The sequence below is a fragment of the Larus michahellis genome, chromosome 25 (assembly GCF_964199755.1).
Source record: "Larus michahellis chromosome 25, bLarMic1.1, whole genome shotgun sequence".
Taxonomy (NCBI): domain Eukaryota; kingdom Metazoa; phylum Chordata; class Aves; order Charadriiformes; family Laridae; genus Larus; species Larus michahellis.
In genome coordinates, this window is record NC_133920.1 from 2137373 (window position 1) to 2156459 (window position 19087).

General features: G+C 63.4%; 3 protein-coding genes across 6 annotated transcripts; all 3 read left to right on the plus strand.

The window, feature by feature from the left end:
- Positions 1-370: 370 nt before the first annotated feature.
- Positions 371-4946, plus strand: PGLS (6-phosphogluconolactonase). 3 transcript variants are annotated; one of them, XR_012584611.1, is made up of 6 exons: positions 371-750; positions 834-941; positions 1031-1132; positions 1533-1673; positions 1836-2030; positions 4812-4946. XR_012584611.1 is itself a non-coding variant. In XM_074567156.1 (5 exons), the coding sequence occupies exons 1-5, from the start codon at positions 481-483 to the stop codon at positions 1971-1973; spliced, it is 759 nt and encodes a 252-aa protein (XP_074423257.1). In that variant the 5' UTR covers positions 372-480; the 3' UTR covers positions 1974-2274. The 3 variants fall into 3 exon arrangements, 1 of the variants encoding a protein (XP_074423257.1); XR_012584612.1 differs by lacking the exon at positions 4812-4946 and adding an exon at positions 2495-2632; XM_074567156.1 differs by lacking the exon at positions 4812-4946 and having other exon boundaries at positions 372-750; positions 1836-2274.
- COLGALT1 (collagen beta(1-O)galactosyltransferase 1) lies at positions 4851-18138 on the plus strand. 2 transcript variants are annotated; one of them, XM_074567153.1, is made up of 12 exons: positions 4851-4970; positions 8742-8852; positions 9728-9845; positions 9989-10123; positions 10927-11131; positions 12419-12538; positions 13389-13465; positions 14489-14595; positions 14743-14875; positions 16147-16274; positions 16417-16623; positions 17760-18138. In XM_074567153.1, the coding sequence occupies exons 2-12, from the start codon at positions 8839-8841 to the stop codon at positions 18025-18027; spliced, it is 1512 nt and encodes a 503-aa protein (XP_074423254.1). In that variant the 5' UTR covers positions 4851-4970; positions 8742-8838; the 3' UTR covers positions 18028-18138. The 2 variants fall into 2 exon arrangements, with proteins under 2 accessions (XP_074423254.1, XP_074423253.1); XM_074567152.1 differs by lacking the exon at positions 4851-4970 and adding an exon at positions 7915-8189.
- On the plus strand, positions 4977-5923 carry LOC141734891 (uncharacterized). Its single transcript, XM_074567154.1, is given in 3 exon segments — positions 4977-5466; positions 5468-5630; positions 5633-5923. Coding segments are annotated over 3 exon segments (789 nt in total). The 5' UTR covers positions 4977-4989; the 3' UTR covers positions 5782-5923.
- Positions 18139-19087: the final 949 nt, after the last annotated feature.

Genomic DNA, 19087 nt, shown 5'->3' on the forward strand with positions numbered 1-19087 from the left:
CGGAGATACCTGTGCCCTGGCAGGGGGGGGCTTCTCTCTTAACCGGTTTAGACCACTTTTAACCTCACTTGGCGTTAGTTTTAACTACCCTTAGGGCTGGGGCTGTGAGGATATTAAAAAAAAGAAAAGAAAACCAAAGACTTCGATGGGTGCTGTGGTGGAGGGGAGCCGCTGGTGGGTTTACCCTCCCCGAAGCCTGGTGCTTGAGGCTTTAGGGAGCCCGGCTGAGGGAGGGGGTTGTTCTTGGATGGTGGAAAAGGGAATAACGGGGTGAAGCTGCGTGGGCTCAGCCCGCCTCTGCCCCCCTTTTTCCGGCGGGGCCGGGACCTGAGGGGCGGCCTAGGCCGCGGGTCGCTAGGCCGCGGCTAGGCCTAGGCCGCGGGTTGCTAGGCAACAGCGAGGCCTAGGCCGCGGGTTGCTAGGCAATGACGTAGGGCGCGTCACTTCCGGCGCGACGCTCCCGGTAGTGCCGCCGTCGCCATGGCCGCCGCTGCCTGCCGCGTCTCGGTGTTCCCCTCCCCGCAGGAGCTGGGCCCAGCCCTGGCCCAGCTGGTTGCCGAGCGGGCGGCGGCGGCGGGCGGCGGCCGCTTCTCGCTGGGCCTCTCCGGAGGGAGCCTGGTGGGCATCCTCTCCCGGGACCTGCCCGCCGCCGCCGCAGGCCCCGCCGCCCCGGCCCGCTGGCTGGTGGCCTTCTGCGACGAGCGGCTGGTGCCGCCCGAACACCCCGAGAGCACCGGCGGGGCCTACAAGGTGAGCGGGGCCGGGCCGGGCCGGGCCGGGGAAGCTCTGCTGCCCCCCCGGGCCGGCCCTGATCGTTGCCCCCCCTCCCGCAGGCCCAGCTGCTGCCGCGGCTGCCCGGCCCCGGGCCGCGGGTGCTGGCCCTCACCCCCGGGCTGTCCCCCGCCGCCGCCGCCGAGGATTACGCCGCCCAGCTCCGCCAGGTACCGGCCGTGGGGCGGGTGGGGGGGATGCTGAGCGTCGGCTGGAAGCGTTCCCCGCCCCGGTTCCATCTCCCGGTCTCTCCCTGCAGGCTTTCCCGGGCCAGGAGGTGCCCGTCTTCGATTTGCTGGTGCTGGGGGTCGGGCCGGACGGACATACCTGCTCCCTCTTCCCCGGACACCCCCTGCTCCAGGTGAGCTTGGCGTCCGGCTCCCGCCGGTGCCCCCGGGGGTGCCATTACCCCGAGATTTTCATCGGTAACTCACCAACGGCGTCCATGAGGCAGTTCCTGCTCTGGGGGCGGTGCATTTTAAAAAGAAAAAAAAAAAAAAAAAAAGAGGAGGGGAAAAAAGCTGTTGTGAGGAGAGAAAAGCTGCCGAGGTTGGGTCATCCTCCTGCTCGGCTCTTTTAAATTTCTCCTGATTTGGGGAGTTTGGGGGGAAACAAAAAAGGAGACCCTGACTTGGGTGGGGAAACACTGAGGCCCCTCAGCAGCCCCCGCTCACGCCGGTTACGGTCAGAGCCTGGATTGCTCCCCTGCTTCAGGCGTTTTTCCCTTTTTTCATGATTTTTTTTTTTTCCCCCTCTGATAGGAAAAAGAGAAAATCGTCGCTGCTATCACTGACTCCCCGAAGCCGCCGCCGGAGCGGATAACGTTAACCCTGCCGGTGCTGAATGCCGCGCGGATGGTTGTGTTCGTGGCTACGGGGGAAGGCAAAGCTGCCGTTTTAAAGGTTTGGACCCCAATTCTTCATCATCTTAATTAAAATCCAAGGCATTTGGGGGGGAATGAGCAATCGAGAGGCTTCAAGCAACTGCCGAAGCGTTTCAGGTGCGGTTTGCGGCTCCCTTCCGCCGCCCGCTCGGCTGAGGCGCCGTTCCCTCTCTCCCAACAGCGCATTTTGGAAGGTGACGAGGAAAACCCCCTCCCCGCCGCCCGCGTCCGGCCTCTCTCCGGGCAGCTGCGCTGGTTCCTGGACGAGCCGGCGGCCAAAGAGCTGACCATTCCCCTGGAGAAACATTCCGTCTTGTAGAGCCGCCGGCCAGGCTCGGGTGACGGCAGCCGCAGCCCCGGCTGCGTGACATTCCAGGTGAAGAACGCCACATTTGATCGTAGCGCTCGGTTGTGGCACAAAAAACACTTTTTTTTTTTTTTTTTTTCCCTGTCCCTTTTTTCTGGAGCAATCGGTGCTTTGCCGAGCACGAATTTCCACGTAATAATTCCTTCGCTTCGGTGGGTGCTGGGTTGGAATCGTGCCCGGTGACGGCGTCACGCGGTTCGATTTGCTCACTGTGACGTGAAACGGGTACGCGGTATTAAACGGATGGATTTGGGCTCTTCTGCTCCTGGTTCTTTTTCCACGGGGCCACGCTCTTCCGTAAATGAGGGACTCAAGGAGCCGGCGCGGGGTCTGGGGTGTCGGCGGCGTGAGGACGGACAGACGGACGGACAGACGGACACGTGTCTGGAGCGGCTCCGGCTGCAGGGTGACGCTCTTTCCCTCGCTGTTTGATTTGATTTCTCTCTGTTAATCCTGATTTCATTGTGCTTTAGTTCTTGCCGAAAACTCCGTGTCGGTGGCTCCTCCCTGTTTTTCCACGCGCCCGCGTGCGCAGCGGTGAGGTTGGAGCTTTCGGTGGTGAAAAAGGCTTTGAGGTGGCACGGCGTCCGTTGGCGCAGCCGGAAAGGAACCGTGTCCTGTCTTGATAGACGAAGAAGCTGAGTCAGAAAAGGCAGGTGCTTTAGGAAGCGCAGCTCTTCCGTGCCAGATTTGGGGGGGGGGGAAAAAACAAACCCCAAGAATTGAAGTTCCTGGGCTGGAGGTGGATATTTACGGACGCGTGAGAAGCTGGACGGGACTTGGAGCAGCACAAGGCGCAGCCGTCCCTCTTGACGGCGTCTTTCAGAGCCGCGGAGAAGTCGATGAGTGCCGGAGTACGAGCGATTCGGCCTTCGTCAGCGAAGTGCCCGGGGGCTGCTTTGTCCGTAGTCGTCTCTGCGTCGCCTTCCTGGGGAACGCCGCGAGCAGGAGCGGGGAGAGGCTGCTCTCGGTGTCTCTGAAATCAAGTTCCAAGGAGATCCAGACAGAAAACGTCAGGATTCATGAGTTAAACGTGAAGGTAACGAAAATCACGTTTTATCTGCCCGATAGCCGAGCTCTGCGTCCTAAAAACATGAAGCAAACGGACAAGACTTTGCAGGTGGACAAGGCTTTGAAGCTAAAATCTAACGCGAAGTTAAAATAATATTTAAAATAACGCGATCCCCCGTTCTCGGGCCTGACAAACGACACAAGTTTGAAGGAGATGGTTTTGGAAACGCGAGTCCAAAACCGTGCGGTGGTAAATCCTCCTGTGTCTGGTCCGTGGTACTGTGTCCGTCGAAACCCACTTCTCTTCCGCCGTGTTACCCCCCGGGGATTCCAAACCCGTTTTCCCTCCGGCTTTATGCCTTTTTCTAAACCATCCCCCCCTTGATTTCCTTGTATTAAAAATATATGGGGGTCGCGACCAGCCCGAGCGCTGATCGCGCTGGGACGGGTGTTTCTGCTCGGAGTTTCCTGCTTCTGCCCGTCCCGCGGGGCGCGAAGGGTGGCAAAACCCGCCCGTTGCCGAAGGGTGAAAACGGCAGATTTCGCTCGGCTTGATTAGGGAAGCGAGAGCGGGCGCAGAGAGCCAGCGAGCGCTGCCCCTTCCGCCGTGCCCTCTCAAATGCGGAAATAACTCGGAAAAATCCCCTCGTTGTATCCTGCGCCGTCGTTTCTGTGTCGTTCCTGAATTCCTTGCTCCCGAATTCCCTCTTTCCCCTTTCTGTCCCCCTGCCCTGTCCCCCGCTTCCCCTTTCTTCCCCCCCTCTCCCCACTTCCCCCTTTCTTTCCCTCTTTCCATGTTCTCCACCCGCGCTTCCTCTGGGCCCCCCTTCCCCTTTTCCCGCTTCCCCCTTTCTTTCCCCCCTTTCCACGTTCCCCACCCCCACTTCCCCTGCCCCCCCCTTTCCCTGTTCTTCCGCTCCTGTCCCCTTCCCCTTTTCCCACTTCCCCCTTTCTTTCCCCCCGTCCCGTTTCCCCTTTCTTTCCCCCGACTCGTCCCATGTCCCCTCTTTCCCCCTTTTCCATCCGCCTCCCCCATCCTCTGTCCCCTCTTTCTTCCCCCTTGTCCCCTCTCCCCCCTTCCCCACAACCCTCCCCCTGCTTCCCCCACGCCCCCCCTTTCTTTCCTTCCCCGTTCTTCCCGTCCCGCCTCCCCCGTTTCTTCCCCCCCTGCATCCCCCTTTGCCCCTCTCCCCACCCGTCTGCGGTCCCCCGCGGGGCCCCGAGGTTTGTGGGGCGACGGAAGCGCTTCCCAAAGACAGAACAAGCCCCAGGTTTCCCTCCTGGCACCTTGGGCCGGGATATTTTTGAGCCCCGGGAGAGCGAAAATTGCTAATTATAAATTACATTAGCAAATTAATAATAAGCAAATTAAATATATTTGCAATTAAAAATAACGCCTTTTTTTTTTTTTTTTTTTTTTTTTTTTAACTCTCCCAGGGCCAGGGTCAAAAATTGCCCGTGTCCGGCGATGGCCGGAGGCGGCTGCCTGCAGAACCCCCCCCCGGTTTCACCGCTGAGCTCCCCCCACCCCCGGCACAGCGGGGCCAGCTCCATCCTCATCCTCAGGGGCTGCACCTGCCCTGGCCCTTCCCCCCCCCTGCAGCTTTTTTAAACCCTTGGCCCGGCCCCATCCCCACCTCACGCCCCCCCCTGGGCTGCCTCGGGGACAAGGGCCATGGCCAAAGCCGCAGGGCACCCCCTCCCCTCTCCCTTTTTCCGCTCTCCCAGGGCAGTTTTTTGCCTTTTCAGTCAATAAGTCTGTAAAAAACTATCTTCTAGTCCTGCTGGAAAACCCCGCTGAGATGCTGGCTCCTGTGCTGAAGGCCATTGAGCTCAAGGAAGATGGACAAATCGGCGCCGCTCCTGCGCGTTTTCCAGGCTTTCCCGCGAAGCGTCGGCAGCCTTGAACTGGGGATGGCGAGTCCTGGTGAGGGTTTGGTGAGTTATTGCTTCAAGAATGTCCTTTTTCCCTGCCCTAGGAAGGACGGGAGTTTCCTTCCGAAGGCCCGAGCGCAGCGCGTCTCCCAACAGCTGGTGGCGTCGCCGCCCTTTGGGTTGGCGAGAAACGATAAAACCGTGTTCCTTTGCGCGTTCCCAATCTCCCCTCTTCCAGTTTAAACCCATCCCCGCTCGTCCCACGGCTCCCCTCCCTGCTCCAGAGTCCCTTCCCGGCTTTCCCGGAGCCCCTTTAGGGACTGGAAGGGGCTCCAAGGTCTCCCCGGAGCCTTCTCTTCTCTGGGCTGAACCCCCCCAACTCAGCCTGGCCCCACAGCAGAGGGGCTCCAGCCCTCCCAGCATCTCCGGGGCCTCCTCCGGCCCCGCTCCCACAGCTCCGCATCCTTCCCATGGCACCAGAGCCGAAGGCAGCGCCGCAGGGGGGTCTCAACAGATCGGAGCAGAGGGGCAGAATCCCCCCCCTCGCCCTGCTGGGGACGGTGGCCCAGGTTGCCGGTGGCTTTCTGGGCTACCAGCGCACGTTGCCAGCTCATATTGACCCCCACCAACACTCCAAAGTCCTTCTCCTCAGGGCTCCTCCACCCCCCAGCCTGGATTTGGGCTCGGGATTGCCGCGATGGGGAGGAAAATCCCGCGTCCCCCCCCCAGCGCGGGCTCAGCAGGTTTTTTTTTTGTCCTCGCGGGTGACGCAGAATGTCACCCCCAACCTTCCCCGGCCCCTGGCAGAGGTCACCAGCCGCCACCAGCTCACCCGAGTGCCGGGACGAGCCCCGGGGGCGGCTGCCGAAGGTGAGGGGGGGGCCGCTCTCCCTTTCCGTTTACCCCCGCCGTGGGTTTATTTGGACGCGTTTTGGGGTGGGTTTTGTTTTTTTTTTTCCCATTGAATCACCCTCTTTGCCGCGTTTCCCGGCTGCTCTCTCGCGCCTCTTCGGAACTGAATCGCAGAAGTTCGCGGTTCGCTCGGGAGGGGCCGCTCCGGATTTTTCTTCCTTTTTTTTTTTCCTGCCGAAACATTTGGAGTTTGGGTGTAAACGGGTCCCGTCGAGCCCGCGATGGGCTCGGAGCAGGGCTGGGGGGGGACTCGGCTGGGGAAAACGGGCTCAAACAAGCGGGTTTTAGTTCAGCGGGAAAAAGCGGCTCCTTCAGGTTCGGTCTCTCGGCAGAAAAGAGCTTTTAATTCCAGCGGCGGCGGCTGCCAAACCGCAGCCCGAAAACCTCCTCCGGAGGGACAGAGTCCCGTTCTGTGCCCCCCCCCGGGCCCCGCCGTGGGTGTGTCCCCCCCCTTTCAGCTGCGCTTCCCACAACATTCTGCTTTTATTTTTATTCTATTCCCTTTTTTGGCGTCTTCCCCTTTCCGCTTCCCTCCGTAGCGAGTCCCGGGGGTGGTTTTGGGGGCGAAGGGGGGACCTGTCCCGGGGGCTCACGGGCTCCTCTGGGATCCCAGGGGGCTTCTCTCCTCCCTGCTCTCGCTCTGCCCGAATTTTTGGGGAGCTTTACCCAATTCCCGTCGTTTTTCCCATCCCGGCTGCTGGTTTGGCAGCCTCCCGGCTCTCTGGGAGCGCAGACGCTGCCCCGTTCCCCCCCCGCCCTCCCCCCCCGCCCGCCGCATAGGAGCTGCCCCAATACAAGCATTTTGTGTTCTCCGACTTCGCCGTCATCATCAACCTGGAAAATATTAACGAAGCAGCGGCGCTGGCCGCGTCCCCCGTCAAAATATTTGCAGTCCCCGTCCTCGCCGCCGCTTTTTTACCCACAGCAGAGATTTTGGGTTGGTTTTTGGGTGGGGTTTTTTTTGGGTTTTTTTTTTTTTTTAAGCCGTCGTTAAACAGCCGTTTCCATGTTTGTACATTCGAGTTGAATTCCAGCTGTTGCCCCTCGCTCCCTTCCAGAATCCCAAGGCTGATTTTTAGTTTGAATTCCTGCCAGTTTTCCTTCCCTTCCCTCCCCCTGGATGCCTGGAACCTCCCGCCGGCCAAACCCGGGTTGTGGGGGGGGGGAAAAATCATCTCATTTTACAGGGCTGATGTCACGGGCGGTCGCGTCCCCGTCCCCCCCACCCCTGCCCGGAACAAGGGAGCCGTTGTGGGCCGGTGACTCACGGCGGGGGCGAGGGACGCTTTAACCCTCTTTAAATCCGAGGAGGTGACAATATTCCCCGCGTCTCTCCAACGGTCGAGGGTTTTCCGTCGGCCGGGCGCGAAAAGAGGGTGAAGAGGGGCTGAGACGGGCCCGGCTTGTTCTCTTGGAAGTCGACGTTTTCGAGCATTTTCCCTGGGGAATTTCACTCGAGGGTAGAATTTTGCGGGGAAAACACTGCGGGGAGAGGGGGGGGGGACACGTTTCGAAGGTGAAGCCGACTTGAAATTTTGAAGGGGGAAAAAATGCCCGGAGGTGAAATTTTGAGAGTAAAAATAGGCGAAAGTGGAATGTTGAGGGTAAAAATGCTGGGAAAGCACGTATTTGGAAGATAAAACTACTTGAAGTTTCGAAGGCGAAATGCTCGGAAGTAGGATTTTGGGGGTGAAAACGCTCGGAGGTAGAATTTTTGAGGGTGAAAATTACTTGGAAGTGCCGCTTTGAGGGTGAAATACTCGGCCGCGAGCCGCTGAAGGTGGAATTCGGGGCGGAGGGGGACAGAGACCGGTGAGGGGGGAGCCGGGGAGGTGCCCGGTGCCGCGGTGGCGACCGCCCGGGGCCCGCGCTCGCCCCGTCCTGGCGCCGGGCCCGCGGGAGGTGGGGGGGAGCCGGGGGGGCGTGGCTAAAGACGGGGGGGGCGTGGTCGTGCATGGACACGCCCACTTAGGGGGCGTGGCCTCGGCGCGTCCCGGCCATAGAGGGCTCTGTCCGCGAGGGGGGCGTGGCCAGCGTGGGCGTAGCCAATGAGGAGGCGTGGTCGCGCGGGGGGCGTGGGGGTGTAGTGGGCGTGGCCACGGGGGCGTGGCCAGAGGGGCGGAGCCGCGGGCGGCCCAGGATGGCGGCGCGGCCGTGGCCGCTGCTGCTGCTGGCGCTGGCGGCGGGGCCGGGCCCGGGGCCGGGGCCGGCGGGCGGGTACTTCCCCGAGGAGCGCTGGAGCCCCGAGTCGCCGCTGCGGCCGCCGCGGGTGGTGGTGGCGCTGCTGGCGCGGAACGCGGCCCATGCGCTGCCCGCCACGCTGGGGGCGCTGGAGCGGCTGCGGCACCCCAAGGAGCGGACGGCGCTGTGGTGCGGGGCGGGGGGGGGCACCGGGGGGACGGGACACGGGGCGGGGGGGAGGTGGGATGGGGGGGGGGCACGCGTGGGAGGGCGCGGGGGATATGGGACGGGGGGGGACACGGGGCATTGGGCACACGGAGCGGGGGGGGGGGGCGGGGGGGACACGGGCGGTGGGGCCGCAAGGTGGGGGGACATGGGGTGGGGGGGCATGGGGAGGGATGCGAGATGGGGGGAAGAACACGGTGGGGGGGGGCGATATGGGGTGGGGGGGACGCGGAGGGGCATTAGAGGATACCGGGGCGGGGGGGGGGGGCGACACTCAGAGGGACATGGGGCTGGGGGGAGACATGGGGTGGGGAGGACATGGGGAGGGGGGGGGGGCATGAGTAGGGGGACATGGGGGGGGGGACACACGGGGTGTGAGGGGGACACGGCGGGGGACGTGGGGCAGGGAGGGATCCTCGGGGCTGAGGGGGTTGTGGGGGAGCTATGGGGGGGGGGGGGGGGGGATGACACATGGAGGGGGGGGGGCAGCCAGAGGTGACAGCCGTGTCCCCGCAGGGTGGCCGTGGACCACAGCGAGGACAACACGACGGCGCTGCTGCGGGAATGGCTGCTGCGGGTGCGGGGGCTCTACCACCGCGTGGAGTGGAGGCCCATGGAGGAGCCGCGGTGAGGGGGGGGCACCCCGGGGGGACGGGGGCAGAGGGGGAGCCCCGCGGGGTGCGGGTGTCGGGGGGGGGGGGGGTTGTCCCCAGCCTGAGGGGGGGGTCTCCATGAGTTGTAGGTGCTCAAGTTTGGGGGGGGGGTCCTGTCGATGCCTAGCTTTGGGGGGGGGGTCTCCGTGGGCTGGGGGTCCCCAGCCTGGGCGGGGGGGGGGGGTGTCCTTCTAGGTGCCCAGGTTCAGGGGGAGCCCCTTTTGGGGGGAGTCCTTTGGCTGTGGGTCCCCATCGGAAGGGGGTCCCTGTGGGCACCCAGGCCTGGGGGGGGGGGTGTCCCTGTGGGCTATGGGTGCCCGGTTTTGGGGAGGAGGGGGGTGTCTATGGGCTGCGGGTCCCCATCCTAAGGGGGTCCCCGTGGGCTGTGGGTGCCCAAGTTTGTGGGGGGGTGTCCCTGTGGGTGCCCAGGTTCAGGGGGAGCCCCAGGGGCTGCGGGTGCCCTGTTTTGGGGGGGTTTCTTTGGCTGTGGGTGCTCAGGTTTGGGGGGGGGGGGGGTCCATACACTCTCAGTCCCCAGCCTGAGAAGGGGGTCCCGATGAGCTGTGGGTCCCCAAGTTTGGGGGGGGGAGGGTCCTTTGGCTGTGGGTCCCCACCGTAAGGGGGTCCCTGTGGGCACCCAGGTTTGAGGGGTCCCCGTGGACTTTGGGTGCCCAGTGGTTTTTTTGAGGGGGGGAGGGTATGTTGCCTATGGGCCGTGGGTCCCTGTGGGTGCCCAGTCTCAGGGGGGTCCCCACGGAGCGGGTGGGGGGGTGCAGGGTTGGGGGGGATGGCTCCGGGGACAGGAGGGCAGCGCAGTGTCATCCCGTTTCCCCCCCCTCCCCCCCCCAGGTCGTACCCCGACGAGGAGGGTCCCAAACACTGGCCCCCCTCCCGCTACGAGCACGTGATGAAGCTGCGGCAGGCGGCGCTGGAGTCCGCCCGCGCCATGTGGGCCGACTACCTGCTGGTAAGGGGGTCCCGCCACCCCGGGGAGGGGGGGACAGGACACAGCACCCCGGGGTGGGGGGGGGGAACGGGACACGGCCCCGCGGCAGCGGTGGTTTCGGGGGCTGACGGGGCCGTTTTGGGTGTCTCGGTGCCGCCGGGCAGTTCCTGGACGCCGACAACGTCCTGACCAACCCCGACACGCTGGGGCTGCTGATGGCCGAGAACAAGACGGTGGTGGCCCCGATGCTGGACTCGCGCGCCGCGTACTCCAACTTCTGGTGCGGGATGACGGCGCAGGTGAGAGCCGCGTCCCCTGGGTGCCGCGTCCCTCAGGTCCTCTGGGTGCCGCATCCCCGGCGTCCTCCCCGTGCCAGCTCCCCTGGGTCTTCTGGGTGTCGAGTCCTCCAGGTCCCCTGGGTGCCACCTTCTCTGGGTCCCCTGGAGCCCGTGTCCTCCAGGCACTGGGTCCTCCGTGTCCCCTGGGTGCCGCTTCCTCCAGGTGACAGGTCCCCTGGGTGCCACATGCCTTGGGTGATGGGTCCCCTGGGTTCTCTGGGTCCTCTGGGTGCCAGGTCCCCTGTGTGCTGAGTTCTCTGGGTCCCCTGGGGCCCATGTCCTTTGGGTGGTGGCTCCTCTGGATCCCCCGGGTGCCGCATCCCCTGGGTGCTCCAGGTCCCCTGGGTGCTGGATCCTCTGAGTCCCCTGGGCACCCCGTCTCTTGGGTACCGCATCCCCTGGGTGCAGAGGACCCTCTGGGTGCCCTGTCCTCTGTGTCCCCTGAGCGCCGGGTCCTATATGTCCCCTGGGTGCTGCGTCCCCTGGGCGCCGTGTTCCCTGGGTGCCACATCTTTTGGGTGCCATGGCCTCTGGGTCCTCTGTGTCCCCTGGGTGCTGGCTCCTCCAGGTCTTCGGGGTCCCCTGGGCACCGCGTCTCTTGGGTACCGTGTCCCCTGGGTGCAGAGGACCCTCTGGGTGCCGGGTCCTGTTGTGTCCACTGGATCCCCTGGGTGCCGCATCCTCTGGGTCCTCGGCGTCCCCTGGGCGCGCCGGGTCCTCCCTGTCCCCCCCGAGCCGGCGCCCAGAGGGTCCCTCCGCGCCAGGGCTACTACCGCCGCACGCCGGCGTACCTGCCCATCCGGAAGCGGGAGCGCCGCGGCTGCTTCCCGGTGCCCATGGCGCACTCCACGCTGCTGCTGGACCTGCGCAAGGAGGGCTCGCGCGCGCTGGCCTTCTACCCCCCGCACCCCGACTACGCCTGGGCCTTCGACGACATCATCGTCTTCGCCTTCTCCTGCCGCCAGGCCGGTGAGGGGACGTCGGGCTCGCGTAACTTTGCCTTGGGCTCGCGTAACTTTGAGGTTGGGCTCGCGTAACTTTGAGGTTGGGCTCGCTTAATTTTGAGGTTGGGCTCGCTTAATTTTGCATTGGGCTCACTCAATTTTAAGGGTGGGCTCGCTCAATTTTAAGGCTGGGCTCGCTTGATTTGGCATTGGGCTCACTTAATTTTGAGGTTGGGCTCGCTTAACTTTGAGGTTGGGCTCACTTAATTAACTTTGCACTGGGCTCGCTTAATTTTGAGGTTGGGCTCGCTTAATTTTGCGTTGGGCTCGCTCAGTTTTAAGGCTGGGCTCGCTTGATTTGGCGTTGGGCTCACTTAATTTTGAGGTTGGGCTCGCTTAACTTTGCGTTGGGCTCGCTCAATTTTAAGGCTGGGCTCGCTTAATTTGGCGTTGGGCTCGCTGGACTTTGAGGTTGGGCTCACTTAATTAACTTTGCGCTGGGCTCGCTTAATTTTGCATTGGGCTCGCTTAACTTTGAGGTCGGGCTCGCTTAGTTTTGAGGTCGGGCTCGCTTAATTTTGCATTGGGCTCGCTTGACTTTGAGGTCGGGCTCGCTTAACTTTGAGGTCGGGCTCGCTTAGTTTTGAGGTCGGGCTCGCTTAATTTTGCATTGGGCTCGCTTGACTTTGAGGTCGGGCTCGCTTAACTTTGAGGTCGGGCTCGCTTAATTTTGCGTTGGGCTCGCTTAGTTTTGAGGTCGGGCTCGCTTAATTAACTTCGAGTTGGGCTTGCTTGATTTTGCATTGGGCTCGCTGAACTTTGAGGTTGGGCTCACTTAATTTTGTGTTGGGCTCGCTTAACTCAGTTTGGGCTCGCTTAATTTTTGGGCTCGCTGAACTTGGCCGTTGGGTTCACTTTGAGTTTTGGGCTCCTTTAACTTTAAGTTTGGGCTCTCTCAACGTTAACTTTGGGCTCTCTCAACGCTAAGTTCGGGCTCGTTTAAATAAGTTTGGGCTCGCTTAACTTTGGGCTCACCTCGTTTGAGGTTGGGCTCGCTTAATTTTGACTTTGGGCTCCCTTAACCGTGACGTTGGGCTCCCTTTAGCTTTGGGCTCGCTTAATGTTGAGTTTGGGCTCGTACGACTTTATAAAGTTCCTTTAATTTGGCGCGTGGCCCTGGCGTGGCCCGGCCCGGGCTGGCGGGAGCCGAGTTTGGCCTGGCTTCGCGGTAATTTTGGGCTGGCTGAACGTCGCTTTGGGCCGGCGTCGCCCGCCGTGACCCCGGCGTGACGCGCTGCGGTGCCGTCCCCAGGGGTCCCCATGTTCGTGTGTAACCGGGAGCCGTTCGGGTTCCTGCCGGTGCCGCTGCGCTCCCACAGCTCCCTGCGGGACGAGGCCGAGAGCTTCCTGCACGTCCTGCTGGAGATCATGGGTCAGCGCGGGGCGGGGGGACGCGGGGGGGACATGGGGACACGGGGGGACATGAGGGGACGGGGGGACACAGTGGGACAGGAGGGGCAGGAAGGGATGGGGGGACACGGGGGGACACGGGGGACGTGAGGGGATGCGAGGACGCGAGGGGATGGTGGACACAGGGACACAGTAGGAGCGGGGGACATGAGGGGACGGGGGCACAGTGGGACACGGGGGGACAAGGGGGGATGGGGGGACACGAGGGGACACAAGGGGACAGGGGGGAAACGGGGGACACAGTGGGACACGAGGGACAGAAAGGGATGGGGGGACACGGGGGACACGAGGGGACATGGGGGGACATGGGGGGGACGGGGGGACATGGGGGGACATGGGGGCACATGAGGGGACACGGGGGGACACGAGGGACAGGAAGGGATGGGGGGGACACGGGGACACGAGGGGATGTGAGGACACGAGGGGACGGGGGGGCCCAGTAGGAGATGAGGGGACAGGGAGGACATGGCAGGACAGGGGGGGGACACGAGGCGGGGGGGGGATGGCGGGATATGAGGGGACACAAGGGGATGGGGGGACACGGGGGGGGACGTGAGGGGACGTAGGGGGATGTGAGGGGATTGGGGGGACACGAGGGGTTGGGGGGGGACACGATGGGACATGGGGACACACCGGGGGGGACATTGCGGGACGGGGATGGGGGGGGGGACATGGCAGGACACAAGGGGACACGGTGGGACGGGGGAGGACACGGCTCGGCCACAGCAGACACCCCCCCCACCCCCCCCCCCGCCCCTCGGTGTCCCCTCCTGTGGGTGCCAGCCCGGTGTCCCCCCCTGTCCCCCCCCCAGTGAAGAACCCCCCGGCGGAGCCATCCCCACACGTGTGGGTCCCCCCCAAGGTCCCCGACAAGATGGGCTTCGACGAGGTGAGGGGCTCACGGGGGGCGGGGGGGGGGGGGCATCCCCTTTTCTCCGCGATTTGGGGGCTTTTTTTCCTCATCCTTCCGGATTTTCCCCTTCCCCCCCAAAAAAAAAAGAAAGGGTGATTTTCCCCTTTTTCTTCCAAATTTGGGTGGTTTGTTTGGTTTTGGTTTTTTTTTTTTTCCTTACGGATTTAGGAGTGGGGTTTTCCCTTTTCTCCCAAGTTTTGGGGTTTTTTTCCCCCCTTCTCTGCTGGGTTTTTGGGGAGCTTTTCCCCTTTTCTTCTGATTTGAGACGTTTCCCTCTCTCTCTGCTGGATTTTGGGGGGAATTCTTCCCTTTTCTTCAGAATTTGGGGTATTTCTCCCCCCCCCTTCTGGATTTTGGGATTTTTTTCCCCCCCTTCTGAATTTTGGGTTTTTTTTCCCCCTTTTCTTCTAGATTTTGGGGGGAATTCTTCCCTTTTCTTCAGAATTTGGGATGTTTTTCCCCCTCTCTCTTCTGGGTCTTGGGGTGCCTTTTCCCTTTTCTTCTGAATTTTTGGGTGCTTTTTCCCTCTTCTCCCCCAAAATTGGGGATTTTCCCCTCTCTCTTTCGGATTTTGGGGGAATTCTTCCCTTTTCTTCAGAATTTGGGGTGTTTCTCCCCCCCCTTCTGGATTTTGGGTTTTTTTCCCCCCTTTTCTTCTGAATTTTGAGGGTTTTTCCCCCCTTTTCTTCTATATTTTGGGGGGAGTTCTTCCCTTTTCTTCAGAATTTGGGTTCCCCCCCCCCTTATGGATTTTGGGGTGCTTTTTCCCTTTTCTCCCCAAATTTGGGGGTTTTCCCCTCTCTCTCTTTTGGATTTTGAGGGGAGTTCTTCCCTTTTGTTCAGAATTTGGGGGGTTTTTTCCCCCCCCCTCCCCCTTCTGCATTTTGGGGTGCCTTTTCCCTTCCCTTCTGAATTTTGGGTTGTTTTTTTTTTTTTCTCCCTCTTGTCCGGATTTTGGGGGGTATTTCCCCACCCCCACCCCCCCCGCCTTTTCCCCAGGTTTTCATGATCAACCTGAAGCGGCGCGGGGACCGCCGGGCGCGGATGCTGCGGACGCTGCGGGAGCAGGAGATCGCCGTCAAGCTGGTGGAGGCCGTGGACGGCAAGTGAGTGCGGGGGGATCCCGGGAAGGGGGTCCCGGGGTGGGAAGGGGCAGGGAGGGGGAGGGGGGGGGTGGTCCGGAGCCGCTCTGGGTCGGGGGGGGGTTTGTCCCCTCCCCCCGGGCAGGGTCCCCGGAGCCGGTGTCTCGGCAGGGCCATGAACAGCAGCGAGGTGGAGGCGCTGGGCATCCGGATGCTGCCGGGGTACAAGGACCCCTACCACGGGCGGCCCCTCACCAAGGGGGAGCTCGGCTGCTTCCTCAGCCACTACCGCGTCTGGCAGGAGGTGAGCGGCGCCGGGAGCGGGGGGGGGGACACCCCGATCCCCTGGGAATGACACGGGGACGGGCCCCTCATCCCCGCGGGGAGGGAGGGGAAGAGGCCCCTGACGGCGGGGAAGGGGACAGATCCCGAATCCCCGTGGTGACAAAGGGGAGAAATCCCCGATCCCGATGGTGACGAAGGGGTTTAATCCCTGATCCCGAGGGGAAGGAGGGGGACAAATCCCGATGGCAACAAAGGGGACAAATCCCTGATCCTGACGGTAACGAAGGGGACGAGTCCCTAATTTTAACAATGGAGGAGACGAATCCCGAATCCCAACAGTAGGGAAGGGGACGAGTCCCTAATCCCGATGGTGACGAAGGGGACGAGTCCCTGATCCCCAGGGGGAGGAGGGAGACGAATCCCTAATCCCAAAGGGAAGGGAGGGGATGAGACCCTAATCCTGACGGGAACAAAGGTCACAGGTCCCTAATCCTGGTGGTAACGACGGGGACGAGTCCCTAATTCCAGCGGGAAGGAAGGGGGCAAGTCCCTAATCCTGATGGGAAGGACAGGGACGAGTCCCTGATGCGGATGTTAAGGGACAAATCCTAAATCCCGACGGTGACGAAGGGGACGAGTCCCTGATCCTGATGGCAATGAAGTGGACGGGTCCCCAATCCCGAGGGAAAGGATGGGGACAGGTCCTGGGGGAAAGGACAGGGATGGGTCCCCGATCCCGAGGAAAAGGATGGGGATGGGTCACCAATCCAAAGGGAAAGGACGGGGACGGGTCCCCGATCCCAAGGGAAAGGATGGGGACGGGTCCTGGGGGAAAGGACAGGGATGGGTCCCCGGTCCCGGGGGAAAGGACAGGGATGGGTCCCCGATCCCGAGGGAAAGGACAGGGACGGGTCCCTGATCCCGAGGGAAAGGATGGAGACGGGTCCCCGATCCCGAGGGAAAGGATGGGGACGGGTCCTGGGGGAAAGGACAGGGATGGGTCCCCGATCCCGAGGGAAAGGACAGGGATGGGTCCCCGATCCCGAGGGAAAGGACGGGGACGGGTCCCCAGTCCCGAGGGGACGCTGGCCCCCCTCACCCTCGGGCGCCAGGTGTGGGACATGGTGGCATTGGGGGGGGGTGACATCGCTCCTGCCTGGCCCCGTGTCATCCCCGGCGCCGCCGTCCCTCCGCCATCCCAGGAAAACCGGGTGGGATCCCCCCCCCCCGGCTTTTTCCCCCTAACCACCCCCCCCCCCCCCCATCCCCCCGTTTCCCGTCGGGTCGCAGATCGCGGGGCGGGGGCTGGAGAAGTCGGTGGTGTTCGAGGACGACCTGCGCTTCGAGATCTTCTTCAAGCGGCGCCTGATGACGCTGATGCAGGACCTGGAGGCGGCCGGCCTGGCCTGGGACCTCATGTGAGGCTCCCCCCCCCCAATCCCCCCCCCCCCGGCTCCTTAACGACTCGCCCGGCGCTAACGAGGGGGTCCCCTGTCGTCATCGAGGGTCCCCTTGTCGTCATCATCGTCTCTCTCTCTCTCCCCCCCCCCCCGACTCCAGCTACATCGGGAGGAAGCGGATGCAGGTGGAGCGGCCGGAGAAGGCGGTGCCGCGCGTGCGGAACCTGGTGGAAGCCGATTATTCCTACTGGACGCTGGGCTACGTCCTCTCCCTGCGCGGCGCCCGCAAGCTGCTGGCGGCCGAACCCCTGGGCAAGATGCTGCCGGTGGACGAGTTCCTGCCCGTCATGTTCGACAAACACCCGCTGTGAGTCCCCGGGGGGGGGGTCCCAGGGTCGGGAGGGGGTGGGCGGGGGGGGTCGGAGAGGCTGGAGAGGTTTCCCCTCGGAGCCGGGCCCTTGTCCCTCCGGATGGTTCTGTCGGAGACCTTGTTCTTCTCCCCTTAGAGCTGCTTCTGCGGCTCCGTTTCCCCTCAGGATCCGTTTCTCGTCCCTTTGGAGCCATTTTCCATTGCCCCTCGGAGCTGGTCCCTTGTCCCTTTGCCGATGGCTCCGTGTCCCTTTGGAGATGGCTCCACGTCCCTTTGGCTCCTTTCCCCTCGGAGCTGGTCCCTTGGGGGACATTTTTCTTGTCCCTTTGGCCGCGTTTCCCCTCAGGATCCGTTTCTTGTCCCTTTGGAGCCATTTTCCTCGTCCTCTCAGAGCTGTTGCCCCTCAGTGATGGTCCCTTTGCCAATGGCTCCATGTCCCTTTGGATCCGCCTCCCCTCAGACCTGGTTCCTTGGGAACCATTTCTCTTGTCCCCACGGATCCGTTCCCCCTCGGAGGTGGCCTCTTGTCCCTTGGGCTCCATTTTCCCCCAGAATCCTTTCCTTGTCCCTTTGGAGCCATTTTCCTTCTCTTGGAGCTGTTGCCCCTCAGAGCTGGTCCCTTGTCCTTTCGGAGATGGCTCCGTGTCCCTCTGGCTCCGTTCCCCTCGGAGCTGGTTCCTCATTCCTTGGGGGATGTTTCTCTTGTCCCTTTGGATCCCTTCCCCCCCCCCCCCCCCCCCCGAGACCTTTTTTTGTCCCTTTGGAGCCATTTTCCTTCTCCTCTTGGAGCCGTTGCCCCTCGGAGCTGGTCCCTTGTCCCTTTGCCGATGGCTCCGTCCCCCTCGGAGCCGCTCCCGTGTCCCTCGGTGCCGTCCCTCGTCCCTTCGGCTCTGGTTCCTCATCCCTTGGAGCACCCTCTTCCCTGGGAGCCCTTTTCTCATCCCTCCTCCGCTTCCAGGGGCCTTCCCTCCCGCATCCCAGGATCCCCCCTTTTTACCCTCCACGTCCCGGGGGGGTGGGAGGGGAAAAAAAAAAAGCCGCTTTTCCCAATTTTTTTTTTTTTTTTTTTTTCCCCTTTTCTTTTTTTGTATGTGTGTCTGTGTGTGGGGGGGGGGTTTCTTCTCCCGTCCCAGCGCCGACTACAGCCGGCACTTCCCGCGGCGGGACCTGGCGGCGTTTTCGGCGGAGCCGCTGCTGGTGTTCCCCACGCACTACACGGGGGAGGAGGGGTACGTCAGCGACACCGAGACCTCGGTGCTGTGGGACGACGCGGCCACCGCCACCGACTGGGACCGCGCCAGGTCCCACAAGATGCGGGAGCAGGAGCAGCTGCGGCGCGAGGCCCAGAACTCCGACGTGCTGCAGTCGCCCCTCGACAGCGCCGCCCGCGACGAGCTATGACCCGGCGGGGGGGGCTGGGGGGGGGGGACGGGGACGGTGGCGGTGGCTGGGGGGGGGGGACACACACACGGGAGACAGCGCTTGGAAAAAAAATTCTATTTTTATTTTTAATTTTGGGGTTTGGAGAGTGATGGACGCGGCCCCCGCGGCCCCCGCCCACCTCCGTCCTTACAGCCCAGGGACACCCCCCCCCCCCCGCCCCCCCCACGGCTCGGTCACAGGGGTCTGTGTGGTGTCATCGTGTTGTCCCCGTCCGCCCCCCCCCCCCCCCGCAAAATGTGTCCCCACCCCCACCCCCCCCGCAAAATATTCCCCCTCCTTGAAAAAGTCCCCCCCGGGGGGGCGGGGTGGGGGGGGGGTCCTGTGGTCCCTTGAGGTCCAGGCAGCTCCCGGGGGGCTGTGGGAGGGGGAAACTGAGGCAGGGACCGTGCTGTCACCCCCCCACCCCCCCCGGATTGTCCCCTTGAGGGAATGGCCACCACCCCCCCACCCCGAGGGGAAACTGAGGCACGGCCAGGAGAGCTGTGACCGGGGGCGGGGGGCGGGGGGGGGGGGTTGAGGATGGTGGTACCAGGGGCTGGGGGGGGGGGTCAGAGCTCGTCGTGGTCCTCGTGCGAGGGGGGGGCGTGACACGCCGCCGGCGTCACCAGCTCCATCAGGTACTCGCAGCGACTGGGCTCGGTGGTGGCCGTCACCGCTGTCTCCGTCCCGCAGGACAACTTCACCTGCGCGGGAGCCGGGGGGGGGGGGGTCAGTGGGGGGGGACGGGGACACCCCCCGGGGTGGGGGGGGGACGACAGGGACAAGGGGCACCCCCAGGGCACGGGGACAGCCTGGGGGACAGCCCAGGGGAGGGGGGGACACCCTCTCAGGGACCGCGGGGGGGGGGGGGGACTGGGGGCCGGGGACACTCTGGGGGTCAGGGACCCCCCCCCCCCAGCGGCCGTGGGGCCCAGGGACAGCCCGGGGGCCAGGGCTGGGGACTCCGGCGGGGACCAGGGACACCCTCGCAGGGACGTGGGGGGGGACCCGGGGACGAGGACACGCCCCCAGCGGATGG

Bases quoted from the DNA above. Each gene is read 5' to 3' on its own strand.
- PGLS (XM_074567156.1), top strand. From the start codon at position 481: ATGGCCGCCGCTGCCTGCCGCGTCTCGGTGTTCCCCTCCCCGCAGGAG. The intron at 942-1,030 runs GTACCGGCCGTG...CTCTCCCTGCAG, and splicing joins ACGCCGCCCAGCTCCGCCAG to GCTTTCCCGGGCCAGGAGGT. The intron at 1,133-1,532 runs GTGAGCTTGGCG...CCCCTCTGATAG, and splicing joins CCGGACACCCCCTGCTCCAG to GAAAAAGAGAAAATCGTCGC.
- COLGALT1 (XM_074567152.1), top strand. From the start codon at position 7,960: ATGGCGGCGCGGCCGTGGCCGCTGCTGCTGCTGGCGCTGGCGGCGGGG. The intron at 14,596-14,742 runs GTGAGTGCGGGG...GTGTCTCGGCAG, and splicing joins GTGGAGGCCGTGGACGGCAA to GGCCATGAACAGCAGCGAGG. The intron at 14,876-16,146 runs GTGAGCGGCGCC...GTCGGGTCGCAG, and splicing joins ACTACCGCGTCTGGCAGGAG to ATCGCGGGGCGGGGGCTGGA.